The sequence below is a fragment of the Bos indicus genome, chromosome 1, assembly GCF_029378745.1.
Source record: "Bos indicus isolate NIAB-ARS_2022 breed Sahiwal x Tharparkar chromosome 1, NIAB-ARS_B.indTharparkar_mat_pri_1.0, whole genome shotgun sequence".
NCBI lineage: Eukaryota > Metazoa > Chordata > Mammalia > Artiodactyla > Bovidae > Bos > Bos indicus.
Window position 1 is genome coordinate 71,723,482 of NC_091760.1, and position 15,803 is coordinate 71,739,284.

The following is a 15,803-nucleotide window of genomic DNA, read 5'->3' on the forward strand; positions in this document are numbered from 1 at the left end:
CTTGCTTCGTGCCCTCAACCCGTATGGCGGAGCCACGGGCGCGCCGCGGGGAGGCCGTACGAGTCGGGCGGTTCCGGCGACCGCGCTGAGCCGCGGGGGAGGGGCGGGGGACGCCCGTGCAGTCGGTGCGTCTGCCCTCAGTGAGGCGGGGCGCGCGGCGGACGCCCCCGGGCAGGGGCGGGAGTGGTTTGGAGGGGCCGGGCGGTTAGCTGTGAAAGGGGCGGTGAGCGAGCTGCTCCGGTCTCAAGGCGAGGCTTGGCCTCTGGAGCAGAGACGGGGGGAGGCGGCGGCGGCGGCGGCCCTCGGGCCGGCTGGTGAGGCGATGGCGGCGCCGGCCCCGGGGGCTGGGGCAGCTTCGGGCGGCGCTGGCTGTAGCGGCGGCGGCGCGGGCGCCGGCTCGGGCTCTGGGGCCGGCGGCCGGTTGCCCAGCCGGGTGCTGGAGTTGGTGTTCTCCTACCTGGAGCTGTCCGAGCTGCGGAGCTGCGCCCTGGTGTGCAAGCACTGGTACCGCTGCCTGCACGGCGATGAGAACAGCGAGGTGTGGCGGAGCCTGTGCGCCCGCAGCCTGGCAGAGGAGGCTCTGCGCACGGACATCCTCTGCAACCTGCCCAGCTACAAGGCCAAGGTGAGGGAGCCCCGCGCCACGCCGCTGCCCCCTGTCCCGCTTCTCCGCGCAGCTCTCAGTATTTCTCAGCTAAGCTTCTGAGTCAGAAGCGCCTTTCCACCGCTCCAGTCAGTACCTTACCTCGCCTCCCCCGCCATAAAGATCTCTTTGGGTTGAAGTTCTGCTCCTTAACCCACCCCACTTCCGTGATGTACTTTTTAAAGGATCAGATGGTTTTCCATCCTTGGTTTCCATCATGCTACTTTCCACCGTCTATCCCCTTAAAAACAGGCCATTGTTGTAGCTTTCAATACTCTAATCCTATTTTTCTCTCTGTCCTTTATTAGATCATCTCGGCTGCCTTATTGACTTAGTTTCTAAGATTTTTGCTTTCACCTCACGTTTTCCAAGCTCTGATTTATAACTTTTATTTTTGCCCAAGGACCTTGAATTCCCTCCGCTATGTTACAGGCTTAGAAATAAGTGTGGTCCAAGGCATCTGCTAACTTTAAAGATACAGGCTTTGAATAGAACATCGTACCATTGGTGCCACTTAACAGTCATAATATTGCCATGTCCCACTGTTATTGGCTATTGCCTTGCCAACTTTTTCATAGTCCCACCTTGCTGGTGTGTCTCTTATGTTCTGTTTGTCATCCAACATGCTGTTTCCATTTTTGGTGCCTTTTCCCTCCCCGCTGCCAGACTCTTGTGCTTAGTCTTGCTTTCATATACAAATAAAAATGACAAGTAGCAGATCTTAGTAGGACTGAGAGCATTCCTCAAGCAATATAAACAAATGGCTGTAAACTTGAGTTCAGTTTGGATGGATACAGCTATTTAGGATTGCAGTCACCAAGAGTATACATGAGAGAGGATAAAGTCTGATCTAGAATATGGTAAACATAAAAATACATTAACAACTAAAAAAGGGAAAACATGTGAAATAAATGTAAAATGTATTCTTCTGTAATAAAATAGGTTTCAGTTTAATAAGGTTAGAATAAGGATTACTACTTTTAAATATGTCAAATTGTTTATTAAGTGAAATAACATGATAAGTTGCAAGGACAGTTAGTAGATGCTCAAAGGATAATAATTGTAATTCATATAGTAGAGGGCAGAAGATTGCAATTTTGTCTTACTGTGCCTAATAAACATTTAGGTTTCATGAATCTTATTTAGTTTTTATTTTTCCATAAAGTTTATTATTTTTACTTATTTTAAATTAAGACATTTTTGTAGTTGGCCTGTAATAGACATGTTCACATGATTCAAGATTCATGTAATAATATGTAATAAATAATGTATTCATGTGAGTCAGTGTTCAAAAGAAGCAAAGTGATCTAAAAGCAAAATGTCTTCCTTTAGTCCTTATACCCCCTCCATCCAGGTTGGAGGCAGCCTATTTTACCTGTTTTTCTGTATCCTTGCAAAGGGTTATAAATTTTAATACTTTGTATGCCTTTGTACTACTTGCACTGTAGGTATTATAGACTTGTGCATTCAGATGTTGCCGGAGTTTTCTTGAATATCTTGAAGATAAAAGATTAATTCAAAAGGATATACGTAGCCTAGTATGAAAGTCCTCAGTCTAGGAGAAGAGGAAAAAAAAATGTATAGAAATAACTAGTGGTTATTAGTTAGAAACTAGAAGTTTAGTGAAGGAAGTTCACAAGTTGAGTGAACAGCTTTAGAAGGGTTGAGATTGAGATTGTATTTAAGCTGAATTTTAAAGATGGGGAGGATATGAACATTTTACTAAGAGGAAATACTCTGAACAAAAAGCAAGACAGTGGAAAGCAGAGGATTTGAATAGTATATATTTTTATTAAAAAAAAATGAATGTTAGGTACTGTGTTCAGTTTTTCAGATGCAATGCTGAATAAAAACAAATACAAATGCTATGGATGCTTTCCCATATAGCGCTAATCCAGTGAGGGGAAGTGGGTATTTATCAAATAGTCACACAGTTGTAAAATTGCATTTGTGATGAGTCCTATGAAGGTTAGATCCATGGTGCTCTGAATGTCAACAGTGGAGAATTTGACCTAAGTAGCGAGGTCAGGAAAGGCTTTCTCTGAGAAAATAATGCTGAGACCCAGAAAAAAAAAACGATAAATAGGCCAAAGAGAGAGAGAATAGCCTTCTAGGAGGGAATCTGGTGAGTATGAGTGACAGAAAGTAATCAATGTGGCTGGACCACAGAGAGCAAAATTGAGGCAAATTTGATAAAGATGGAAGAGGTGGACTGGAGCCAAACAAAAGGAAGCCATTTTAAATTGTAAGTGAAGGAGAGTTAGGAGTATGGGGCTTGGTGATATGATAGTTTTCCATTTTTAAGAGGTTATTATGACTTAAGAATGGACAACCAATTGGAGGGGAACCTTAGAAATATGTATAGTAGTAAGTATGTAGAACAAGAGATGGTGAGAAATTTAGGAAATAAAAGCTACAGGACTTGGCAGTAGATTTGAAATCAGGGTGAGGAGGGAGGTGCTCAGGATGACTTCTAGGTATCTGGCTTACGTAATATAGGGATTACCTGGGCTAGATTTTGGAGGAATAACAATGAGTTCAGTTTTGGTAGCACAGAATTTACAGTGTTAAGACATCAAGAGTTTTTAGATAGGCATCTGTTACAGTTTGTAGCTTAGAGGGAAGGCTAAAGATATAAAATAGTTTAGTTGGATTGAATTGTAGTGGGAGATATGAGGTAAAGGTAAGCTGAAACTAGAGATATCATGGAGGTCCTTGACATAAGGCTTCAGTCTGTAGTTTAGGCTTTGTTTTACAGCTGGAAACCACAGAAATTTGAACAAAGAAATGACAAAGTAAGACCTGTGCTTTAGAAAAACTAGTAGTCCATAAGATGAATTCAAGAAGGCAGGGGTTGGTTGCTGTACCAGAGGTATTCAAGATCAGAATAAGTGTATGGAGCAGAGAAGAGGATAACTGGGAGAGAAATTGCAAGAAAACAAGTCCACATAGATGGACAACTGACTGGGTGAGGTGGGATGAAGATCAAGGAAGAGTCAAATATGATTTCCAGGAGCGATGTTAACTGAGAAAAGGATAAGAACAGGCTTGGGCCAGTGTAAAACTGGAAAGCATTTGGAGTTGTCAGTCTAATTAGGATTTGACTTATTTTTAGAAGTTTGTATTTTACATATTACCAAGTAACATTAGTTATTCCAGTCATACTTGACATCTAATTGTAATTGCTATAATGCAAAATCCATATTGTGTATGAGACTGTATAACAAGAGCTATAGACTTTTTATTTGTGTATTTTCCATTTTATATGATTTTTCACATTATCTCTAAAAGATAAGGACACTTAATCCCAATACCGTTATTACATCTGTAGTATATAAATAAATAACCCCTTAATATGGGAAGTGCGGCATTCAAATTCCAGTTTTCTCATAAAATTGTCAAATGTTGTGTCTTTAATTTTCAGTTTATGTAAGCAAGATCTGTGTAAGGTTCTCATGACAGTTGATATGTCACTTAAGGCTAATTTAGTCTGCAGATACACCTTCCATCTCTCCCACCTCTCACCCCTGCAGTTTATTTCTTGAAGAAACCCAGGTGTTTACCTTGTAGAGAGTAATCCTCAGTCTGGATTTTGCTGATTTCATTCCTGTGGTTTTGCTTAACATGTTCTCTGTCCTCTGTATTTCCTATAAAAGTTTGATAAATTTAGGTTAGATTAGATATGTTTGGCTAGAATCAAATGGTTGGGATGTATATAGCACTTTCAGGTTGTTATAGTAAGACTAGGTACAGAAAAAAATTAGGTATACTTCAGGTTTCCATCCCCCTTATGAAAACATGGGACGCCTGAACCAAAGAGGGTTTTTGTTTTTGTTTTAATCTGCGACCTGATGGCGTACAACAGTTAAACAGTGAAGTGCTCACTGACGGCAGAGCACGGATGGCACACTGGATGAGGGCACTGGGTGCCTGACTTACCTGTGAGACGCTTATGCTAACTACACGTTGACTTTTATGCCTGTGTCCTAATTCCTGAGTTTAACTAGGTAAAGGTCTTAAGGTCTTTCCTATGATGAAATTCTGATTCTGGAATTGATTTCTCAGGTTAACTAAAGCAATAGGTCCTAGCCTTCAACTGCTTCTGCACAGTTTGAGTAAAGAAGGGATTTCTGAAAAACATACAGACCAAAAAGCTCTAAGTTATTAAAACATGAGAGTGAGTGAGTGAAGTTGCTCAGTCGTGTCTAACTCTTTGCAACCCCATGGACTATAGCCTACCAGGCTCCTCCATCCATGGGATTCTCCAGGCAAGAGTACTGGAGTGGGCTGCCATTTCCTTCTCCAGAGGATCTTTACCGTCTGAGGCACCAGGGAAGTCCAAAACATGAGAAATGATATAGTAGTAACAGTTTTCTTACTGTCTTTATTTTGGAAGCTTCAAAGACTAGTAATTACCAAAAGTCAACTAACCTGTTAATGGTAGCTGCTGTTAATGACTATCTCTTTATAAATTTTAGTGGTTGAATTTAGATGCTATCTAGGGGATTATTTGATTTGGTAAAATGAGAGTGGTGATGTCTTAGTGCATGAGTAATACCTAGCAAGGAGGCAGAGGATCTAAGATAGTTTGTGGTTATTAAAATTTCTCATAGCTAATGTGACTGAGTTCCCTGTTTTACTTAAAATACTGTTCTTTTTAATGACAGCATTGCCTACATGAAAACTGTACATATTTGAACTTTTTAATGTAAAAATATGAACTATAAGCCAGAGTAGAGGAAACAACCTCCCTGTACCCATCACCAAGCTTTACCAATGATTAACTCGTGGGCAGTCTAGTTTCATGTTTACCCTGTCCAATCTCCCACTCCACTCTTGGGTATTTCAAAGCAATTCCCAAATATCATTATGTCATCGCAAAACATCTCAGTATTCCCTCTAAAATATAAGGATTTCTGTGTATATCTTTTGATGTCTTAAGAAGTATATTTGGAGAAATTATACAGCGATTTAGAATTTTGATCAATAATGAAACAGTTGGCAGTTTTATCTTTAATGTTGTGTAATTTATTATGTTAGTGTCTCATCCCCAAAATGAGCCATTTTTGAGACGTAGTTATTGTATTACTTAAAATATATAATTTTATTGTTTAAAAACATGTACCCTAAAGTTTGGGTACTTTTTAATGTTTAAGAAAAATAAAATTCTCTTTCTCTGGTCTTTCATCTTTTCAGATACGTGCTTTCCAGCATGCTTTCAGCACTAATGACTGCTCCAGGAATGTCTACATTAAGAAGAACGGCTTCACTTTACATCGAAACCCCATCGCTCAGAGCACTGATGGTGCAAGGACCAAGATCGGTTTCAGTGAGGGCCGCCATGCGTGGGAAGTGTGGTGGGAGGGCCCTCTGGGCACTGTGGCAGTGATTGGAATTGCTACAAAACGAGCCCCCATGCAGTGCCAAGGCTATGTGGCATTGCTGGGCAGTGACGACCAGAGCTGGGGCTGGAATCTAGTGGACAATAACCTACTACATAATGGAGAAGTCAATGGCAGTTTTCCGCAATGCAACAATGCACCAAAATATCAGGTGAGAAACCGAGAATTTTCTGAAAAGTGAGCCTTTGTTAAATCATGCCTTAATTTGTTTTAAATTTACAAAGTTTTATATAGCAGCATTATTTGTCTTTTTGGTAATTTTTAAATAGTGTAACTGGCCTTTTTTGGCTACTCTGATTATCTTTTAGTATCTTAATAATTTTTTCCTTATACATATTCACCCTGAGCAATCTGTCTTTACTTTAAATCAGGTTGGCAAACTTTTTCTGTACAGGGTCAGATAGTAAATATTCAGACTTTGTGGTCCATACTGTCTCTCATAACTGTTTAACTCTGTTGTTTATTATTCTAGTAAAACCTTATTTATACACTGCAAGCCAGATTTGGCCCAGGAGCCATAGTTTGCCAGCTTGTACTCTGGACTGTAATCTTTCTTACAACACGGCACATCTAAATTACTTTTTCTAGATACCTCACCCCCACAATTGCACCTTTGTGCATGTATGTACATACTTCTTCTCTGCTACTTACTGACGTGTGGATTGTATTCAAAGCCTGTGGGGGTGTCAATGATTTCTATAAAGATAGGCAAGTTCAGGCAAACTACTACATTTTTAATTTTTGTTTTTGGCCCACCACATGGCATGTAGGATCTTAGTTCCCCGACCAGGGATCAAACCTCTGCTCCCTGCAGCGGAAGCACAGAACCTTAACCACTGGACCAAACTACTACATTTTAAAATTCTTTTCATCTTAACCTTCACCCATATTCATTTTATTCTAGGATCAAAATTATAGTTCCTATTTGTAAAAGCTATATGATCACCATAGATTCAGCAGAATCTAGAAAATAATAATCTGATAAGTTGGAAATTTTAAAGAATTATAGATGGCACATTTTAGAGGGACATGTGGTTTGAAAGCTCTAGCCTTAGTATTGACCTCAAGTCAAGCATAATAAAGTAGAAGAACTAAAAATATATCCCATTTCCAGAGGTATAAAAGTATGGAAGATTTTCTTTCATAGAATCCTTTCCTTACTGTTCTTTCAGGCTCTACAGATACATTAAGGAGAGGGATGTCTGGACTTAATAATCACTGAAGATAAAGTTCTGTCACTAGCCGTGATTTTGAAGTGAAAATCCTTTATTCTTTGTTTTTCAAAGAACATACTCTATATGATTTCAGTCCTTTTAAATTTATTGAGACATGTTTTATTCCCAGCATATGGTTTATCCTGATGAATGTCCGTGTGTACTTGAATATATACTGTTGCTGGATGGAATAATCTATTAAAGACAATTAGGTCAAATTGGTTAACAATATTTATGTCTTCTGCTTTCTGTATTTTTCTTCTACCTGTTCTGTCGTTTACTAAGGACTATTAAAATCTCCAACTATAATTGTTGATTTATCTATACTTTCAGTTTTGTGAGTTTTTGCTTTATGTGTTTTGAAATTGTTATTAGGTGCATATTTATAATTGTTAATCTTTTTTTAGAAAAAGTTTATTTCTGTGCTGGGTCTTCATTGCTGCACAGACTTTTCTCTAGTTTCAGTGAGCAGGAGCTTCTCTCTAGTTGAGGTGTGTGGGCTCCTCATTGCCGTGGCTTCTCTTGTGCAGCACAGGCTCTAGGGTGCGTGGACTTCAGTAGTTGGGGCACGTGGGCTAGGCAGTTGCAGCCCCTGGGCTCCAGAGTACAGGCTCAATAGTTGTGGTGCACAGACCTCGTTGCTCGGCAGCATGTGGGATCTTCCAGGATCAGAGATTGATTGAACCCATGTCTCCCGTACTGGCAGGCAGATTCTTTACACTGAGCCACCAAAGAAACCCGAAATGACCTTCTTTGACTCGAGTAATATTCCTTGTCTTTATGTCTATTTTGTCTTATGTCAGTACAGCCAGTCCAAGTTTCTTAGGTTTACTATTGCAGAGTACCTCCTTCCCCTCATCCTTTTACATTTATTCTGTCTTTATATTTAAAATGAGTCCCCCAGACTGCTTATAATTATATATCTAACCCAATCTTTTGATTTAAGTAGTTAGTCCATTTATATTTAATGTAATTGTTGGACTGCTTGATATTCTCCTTGTCTCTGTGCCTCTGGAGCTATGTCCCTTTTTCTCTCTGTTTTTTGGATTTATTAATTTCTGTTGTTCTGACTTTAAATTCATAGTTGTTTTTTTTTTCCTTCTTGTCATTTAAACTCTATGGTCATTTCAACGCTATTGAGTCAGGCTGGTGAATTTTGGTTATTGTGCCCCTGAGCTCTAAAATTTTCATTTGGTTCATTTTTATGCTTTCCATTTCTCTACTGAGATCTCTGTTCATTTGTTAATACTGTGTTTTTCTTTAGTTCTTATTTTTAATATATGTATATATTTTATAATAACTACTTGGAAGTCTTTTCCAAATTCAACATCTAGGGCCCACTTGGACTCTTTCTACTGACTCCTTTTTTCTCCACGTGTATAAGTTGTACTGTCCTGCTTCTTTTCATATCCATTCATTTTTTAATTGAAAACTGGACCTGGTAAACAATACAATAACTCTGAAATGTTTTGTTCCTTTAGAAACTGCTTTGTTCTGAAAACTCTAGGTTTTCTTCTTCTAGTAGGCAGTTAACTTGCCTGGACTGAAACTGTATATAGCAGTTAATGTCTTTGTTGAGTTTTTTTGGCTTCTGCTGCTGCTAAGTCGCTTCAGTCGTGTCCGACTCTGTGCGACCCCATAGACGGCAGCCCACCAGGCTCCTCTGTCCCTGGGATTCTCCAGGCAAGAACACTGGAGTGGGTTGCCATTTTTTGGCTTCTAGCTGCTGCTTTTTCTGCCTGGTTCCCTGGGGGTTTTCCCTGTGTTTGTGTAATGCAGTCCTCACACAAGGATTTGGGCAGTTTATTTTGGGGCTCACCCTCTTTGTGGTTTTATTGCTTCTGGAGTTCTAAGTTTCTAATTGCGCTGCTATCTCTAAATTTTGTCCTCTGCACCTAAGACTTGGCCTTTCTACTCCTTGTGCTGTGTGCTTGCTATATGCTCAAAGGTAAAGCAGACTTGAAAATTTCATCGGGAGTGGTTCTGTTTTCTTATTTCATCTTCTGTAAAATAGGGATAACTCCTAGGAGTGATGTGAGAATTAAATGAGATAATATAAAATGACTCAACAAATACTCATCAGAATATTAGCTTTTTGTTTCTAATTTTTGTTGTTGTTTGTGCTTTGTTTGTAAAGTAGTGATGTTGGTAATTTGGAAGTTCTTAGGTCCGTAAAATGGGATTAATTTATGAGTTGGGCAGAGAGAGAGAAAAAGATATTGGTAGTTGTTTGTGATAGGAAATACAATGAAGGAAGGTAATGATAGCAGCTGAGGGATATCATAACTGGAAAGTGTTCAATTATGATTTTTGATTGAAAAATGTTAGGACTTTCTGCCTCCAAGTATATAGATACAACAACCTCTAATATATGCAAATTATAAGGATAAAACATGCTGCTACTTTGCTTACTTTTCCATTTGTGAAAAGAACTGGATAATTGTGCTTCTATTTAGTTTAACAACCAGTGCTGCTCTTTTTTTTTTTTTAACAAACAGGTCTTTCAGAGTAGTGGACCGCAGAGTGATTGTTTAATAAGTGTATTTTGTGTCTTTAGAACCTATAGCCAGATTTGATGATTCATATTTATATAATTTCCATATTGTATGTAGAACTGCTTTGTATAATTTAATGGCTAAATGTTTTATTATAGTATTTTTTTTATTTTGGTGAAATATACACAACAGTCTTTATTATTAACTTTTTGTAAGTGTATAATTCAATGGCATTAAATACATTCACAGTGTTGTGCACCCATCCCCACTGTGTATACCCAACATATATCCAAAACTTTTTCATCATCCCCAGCATAAACTCTGTGCCCACTGAACAATAACTCTACATTTCTTCCTCCCCCAGCCTCTGGTAACCTCTATTCAATTTTCTGTCTATGTGAATTTGAATATTCCAGGTGCTTGGTATAAGTGGAATAGTATAATACTTGTATTTTTGTGTCTAGCTTATTTCTCTTAGCATAATGTTTTCAAAGTCCACTCATGTTGTAGCATATACTAAAATTTCTTTTTAAGGTTGGATAACATTCCATTGTATGCATTTACTGTAGTAATTTGAGAAAATTTAGAGTGCCTTTTTTGGTAAAATGTGCCAAGTTATAGGTTTTAGTGGTAACCTTCTTTAAAAAGCCCTTAAAAAAATCTTGGGACTGTTCAGAAAGAATATTAAAATTTTAAGTATTAAATATTGATCCCACACAAGTCTTAAGTTTAAAAAAAGACCATCAAAACATTTGTGATGAAATTGATGTGTGTTCTTTTTCTTGATGTTTCTCCCTGACCAAATAACTTTGTTGGTTTTTCTAGATAACTTTTGAGATGTATATTCTTAATAATATTTTCAACTTGATTTCCTCTAGATATGCCTTTAATGGGTTTCTTCTAACCTTCTTTTGATGTCTGTTTGCAGATAGGAGAAAGAATTCGAGTCATCTTGGACATGGAAGATAAGACTCTAGCTTTTGAACGTGGATATGAATTCCTGGGGGTTGCCTTTAGAGGACTTCCAAAGGTCTGCTTATATCCAGCAGTTTCTGCTGTATATGGCAACACAGAAGTGACTTTGGTTTACCTTGGAAAACCTTTGGATGGATGACAGTGGCTTTCTTGGGATGAAAGACAGAGTGGAGGAGATATCTGCTTGTGGGAAGTAGAATCATGAAGTGACAGTGTCATACATGCATGCCCAAGAAACATCCTGAAAAACACATGATATTGTTAACTGGAGAAGCAACTCTACAGCAGAGATGATCTTAGTGTTTCCTCTTTCTACTGGGCCAGAAAAATCCTCAGGGTTGCAGTTGGTTGAGTGGGCAGTTGACATATGCATGTTTCAACAGATTTTGTCTCTAAGTTAACAATGTGTTATTTCCAACTTTTAAGGTGAGATCATAGAGATGGTGTCAAAGGGATAAGATAAGGAACTAGCAAGAGTTTTTAAGTAGTGTGTTTGTGAAGAAAGATTGATCCTGTTTTACAACTGCCTGTTTTTTCTCCAGACCCTTTTTTCCAACCAGCTTGACTATTGGAAAAGTATGAAACTGGTTGGGTTTTATTTAATATTTTTAATATATTGAGAAGCATGGTCTGCCTGGACTGCACTTCTCTAACAGTGAGATATAAAATTGTGCAGCTATTTTAAAAGTTGTATATACAGTATGTGTGTTAAAAAAAAAAAAAAACTTAAAAAAAAACAGGGCAAAGGAGTTGCTTTGTTCTAGTTCAGTTTCTTAAAAACCACTACATGGTACAAAATTAGAAAAACATTAGGGACAGTTTGGTAACTACAAAGAAGAGGATTTTAAGAGAAGATGTGTTGTATTGGCTCGTTTTGTATTATATTTGGCTTACAGTTTCCATGACTGTTACAGTCTGATTTATTTTTTTAACCATCAAAATTATTGTAAAGGTCCCTCGTCTCCAGGCTAAGATTGAGGAAAGGCAAATCTATTTCTAATCATACATATATCAGTAATAATAATAATGTGCATCTTATAGTATCTGGTTTTATTTTTTTGACCTTCTGAGAAAATGTCTTGTAAAAGAATAAAGAACGTTGCCATTTGTTCTTATAGGCCTCAAATATGAAAATTGTTAGTCACAGACCTTAAGAAAATAATTGATCAATGATCCTTTATTTTGTAACTTTATAATGCTGTAGATATTATAATCTTTTTAAGTTCATATTGTTTACATCAGGCAACAGTCTAAGCCTCAAACTTGTCATTGGGGTTGTCAAGAAAATGTTTACTCACCCACCTGAAACAGTGCCAGCCTGAACCCAGCTTAAGAATGTTCTTAATCTCATTATAGATAATTGCCCCCATGGGACTTGAAATAAAAGACCTTATGCTGGAAACTTTAGGTTGGCAACATTTTGAAGGTTTCATTGTAGTAGAAGAGTTTAACATTAATTCCTATTCAGAATTTTTGACTAATCTGATTTCACTAATACTTTTTCAAATTAATAATTCAACATACATGAACTGAAATTTTCTTTTGTTAGAAAAGAAACAAATATCTTTCTGTATGAAAGTATAAATTGTATGGTTTCAGATACATCTTTGTGATAAGAATTGACTAAGGCAAGTGGAATCTTTGTACTTTTTAGGTTTTGCTATATGCATATTTTGTTTTGCATCTAATAAAATTAGGGACAGCAAGCAGTTGGCTGGGGTCTTGGGTTGCTCCTTGAGAGTTAATATTATTAGTACTCCCACGAAGCAAGGGATTTCAGTCATGAGCAAAGATTTCATTTTTGCCACCTAAAAAGTGTACACAAGTATTTATTGTATATTTGGTATGTTGCTTAAAGGTGAAATCTGTAAAAGGTCCTTTTTGATACCCACATCAAGGAAGAAACTTCCTAGAAACCATATTTAATACTACAGAGTGAAATTATATGTTAAATGTATTAGAGAATATAGCTGCTACAGAAATGCATTTTTTTCTTGGTGTGGAACAACTCAGTTTGGCAAAGTTTAAAATTTAACTAAAGAAGAGACCTAATTCAGGATAAATATTGAACTAATTAGAAAACTAGATTGGGATATGATCAATTCCAAGAGCTTTTGCTCAGAGCTTTTTTTATATCTTACGTTTTGTCTTATTAGTGAACATTCATTTGTAACAAAGTTTTGAAGGTGCTGAGTGAAAAACAGAAACACATGGTTATTGCATATTGAACCTAGAATCAAATAATTGCCTAAATATTTAACAAAAAGCCATTCTTCTCTCAGAGATTTAAATTCTTTAATATCTGATTTGCAAATTTTATAAAATGGAGGTTCTTATTTAGCATGAGCGTTAGGGGAGTAAGGAGCTTTCCTTTATAACCGGGTAAATTGTTACTGGATACCAATAGTAGTTGTATAGAATACGAAGACAAACTGTTACAGTGTTTGAGGAAATGGAGTCTCTTTTTCACTGCTACTGAGAGAGCACTTAAGTAGAAGACAGTTATGTCTGAATATTAAATATAAATAATCTAAACCAGTGGTTCTCAACCTTAGCTATACTTTGGAGTCATATGCATTTTGGAAAATATTGATATTTGGGTGCCATACCCTAAGATTCTCTTGTTGGTCTGGGGTATGACATGACCATAAGGATTTTAAAAAACTTCCTAGATGATTTCAGTATGTTGTCAAGGCTGGGAACCACTGATCAAAATACAACTTAAGTTTTCTCATCTGCAAAAAAATCCTTGCTCCCTCCCTTCACTACCTCACAAGGATATTGAGGGTAAAGAAGAAAATAATGGGAAAGTGCTTGTGCTGTGGATAAAAAGTGCTATTGAAAGGCAAAGTTGTATTTGTTGTATTTCAACTGAAACTGTGATCAGGAAGAAATGTGTAATTGGATCTGCTCTGTTGACTTGGGAAACTAGGAGCACTCTCTTTGGTTCTTAACTTTAGTGAAGCATGCGATGGGTAAGAAAACATTACTCTTATTCATACTATGGTCTTCTGTCATACTTGAGATAGACTGGTTTAATTATCTGGTTTCACACAGGAAAGAAGAAATATTAAGGTTTAAAGTCTGTAATGGTCAATGGTTCACAATTCATTAAAACTTTTCATACAAAGAGTTCTGTGGTTAATATATATCATTTCTTAGTTGCCATTATTTTTTCATTATCTGACTTTTGAATGTTAAACCACTGATTTCATCTCCTTCATTCTTATTCCTGTAATTTTGGATATACATTTGACAAGGCATGTAAAGCAAGTAGGTATTGCTCAGTTGAATACTTAAAAATCGTGGTTCTATGATTAGGCATCTTCTGCCTTTTAGATATGATTTGATCAGAGAGAGTTTTGAAAATAATAGGGCCCTAACCCACATAGTAGGTATTATAATTAACTTTTTATTTATGTCCTCAAACTGCTGTTTATATAGACTGTAATATTTATATTTTTGATCGCTTTAAAAAATGAACAGTTTGATAGAAACTTGAGTTTTAAAGATCAGTATTGAGATTACTTTCTAGAAATCAAGATCACCACCGTCAGAACCACTATAAAGCCTTCTGAGAAGGAACAGCCCATACCCAACCCAAATGTTATTCTAATAAAGCATTCCTCAGTTTCTCTAGCTGAATGTAATCTCTTCTTCCTTAAAGTTTCCTAGTCTTTGTATTTATCTATACTTAACTCATGCTGTATTACTTTATAACTTGTATAAATTTATTTATATTTATTATTTGTTCATGTCTTATCTTCCTTAAACACATTAAGAAGGAATCTCTGATGTATTCATCTGTATACCCATGTCATCAAACCCAGTAGGCAGGGAATTGCATATTGCATATATGCTATAGGAAGAAAACACCTTCTCTGAATTTATAGGCTATAATAACAAAAGATAGATGAGAAAAATTTTTGTATCCTGTCCAAATTTTTGTATCCTGTCCAAATCTGAGGCTTGTAAGGAAAAAATAGTGACTGTGAATGCATTTTAGCCATTCCCCTTTATTCTTGAATATCGCTGAACTCTGCTATTTAGTTCTTGGTGTAGATTTCTTATTTGTTAAAATTAGAATTCTGTATATTAATTTTTTGAAATTCTTTTTTGCTTTAGTTTCTTAATAAAAGTTTAAACAAACATTAACTATTTGTGATTGCTTACATTTAAAACAAGGAATTTTTTTATACTTTGGTCAGAAAGAAAAGCAGGATACCTTCATAGCCAAATGTGTTGATGGAATTTACCTATAAATTCCATGGCTTTTAACAATGGAATCCGATTCACTAGGATCCTGTTTTGTTGTCACCTCCACCCCCAGCTAACAGTTGTTTGATAATGCAGTTGTTCGCCAAGAGTTATAAGAAGTACAAGAAGCAGGAATGGCTGAACAAATGGCTCCTGTGATCCAAAAGCTTATAAGAATCAGTTGATCATGTTGCTAAAAGTTGCCTGATGTATTATTAATAATATGTTACAATTAAAGAGTTTTAATTTTCTAAAGGAAAATTAAGTAGGTGCAGAATTTCTGTATTTATCTTTTTGTTTAGTGGGAAGAGATACCAGGAACAGCTTAACCAGTCTGTTGTCTTAATTTCTTTTATGAATCTTCCCCCCAAGCCATTTGCTTTTTATTTAATATATTCATTAAAAAATTGTTGAGAGCAACATGTTCTCTGCTTTTCAGAATATGGTTTGTTAAAAGAACTAGCCCCTCAAGATTTAAGATTGTCATTATTCAGCTTGTGTGTATAGGATTTTACTATGAATGAGTGACTCAAGAAGCAAGAATCATTTAGGGAGTTTTTCTTAGGTCACTCTGTTGACAGTCCTTAATTTCTGTTTCTTTTAAAAGAAGAAAACATAAGAGAAAGATAGGGAAGTCAAGTCCTGTCTGTTCTGTGGTAGACACCTAGTAAGCTGTATTGTCTTTCTGCTCCTTTTCTTTATAAATGAAATGGAGGATAAAATTGAGTAATAGGAATAGTAGTGAGGTCCTATCTCCCTTGAGAAAGGCTCCTGAAATAATTTTATTAAAATGCTAATATCCAATTAGATTAATTAG

General features: G+C 36.9%; 1 protein-coding gene across 1 annotated transcript; it reads left to right on the forward strand.

Annotated features, from left to right (window-relative positions):
• Positions 1-28: 28 nt before the first annotated feature.
• On the forward strand, positions 29-13,861 carry FBXO45 (F-box protein 45). Its single transcript, XM_070789220.1, has 3 exons — positions 29-625; positions 5,840-6,196; positions 10,683-13,861. Exons 1-3 carry the CDS (start codon positions 323-325, stop codon positions 10,866-10,868), a joined length of 846 nt encoding a protein of 281 aa, XP_070645321.1. The 5' UTR covers positions 29-322; the 3' UTR covers positions 10,869-13,861.
• The last annotated feature ends 1,942 nt before the right edge of the window (positions 13,862-15,803 follow it).

Bases quoted from the DNA above. Each gene is read 5' to 3' on its own strand.
- FBXO45 (XM_070789220.1), top strand. From the start codon at position 323: ATGGCGGCGCCGGCCCCGGGGGCTGGGGCAGCTTCGGGCGGCGCTGGC. The intron at 626-5,839 runs GTGAGGGAGCCC...TCATCTTTTCAG, and splicing joins TGCCCAGCTACAAGGCCAAG to ATACGTGCTTTCCAGCATGC. The intron at 6,197-10,682 runs GTGAGAAACCGA...GTCTGTTTGCAG, and splicing joins ACAATGCACCAAAATATCAG to ATAGGAGAAAGAATTCGAGT.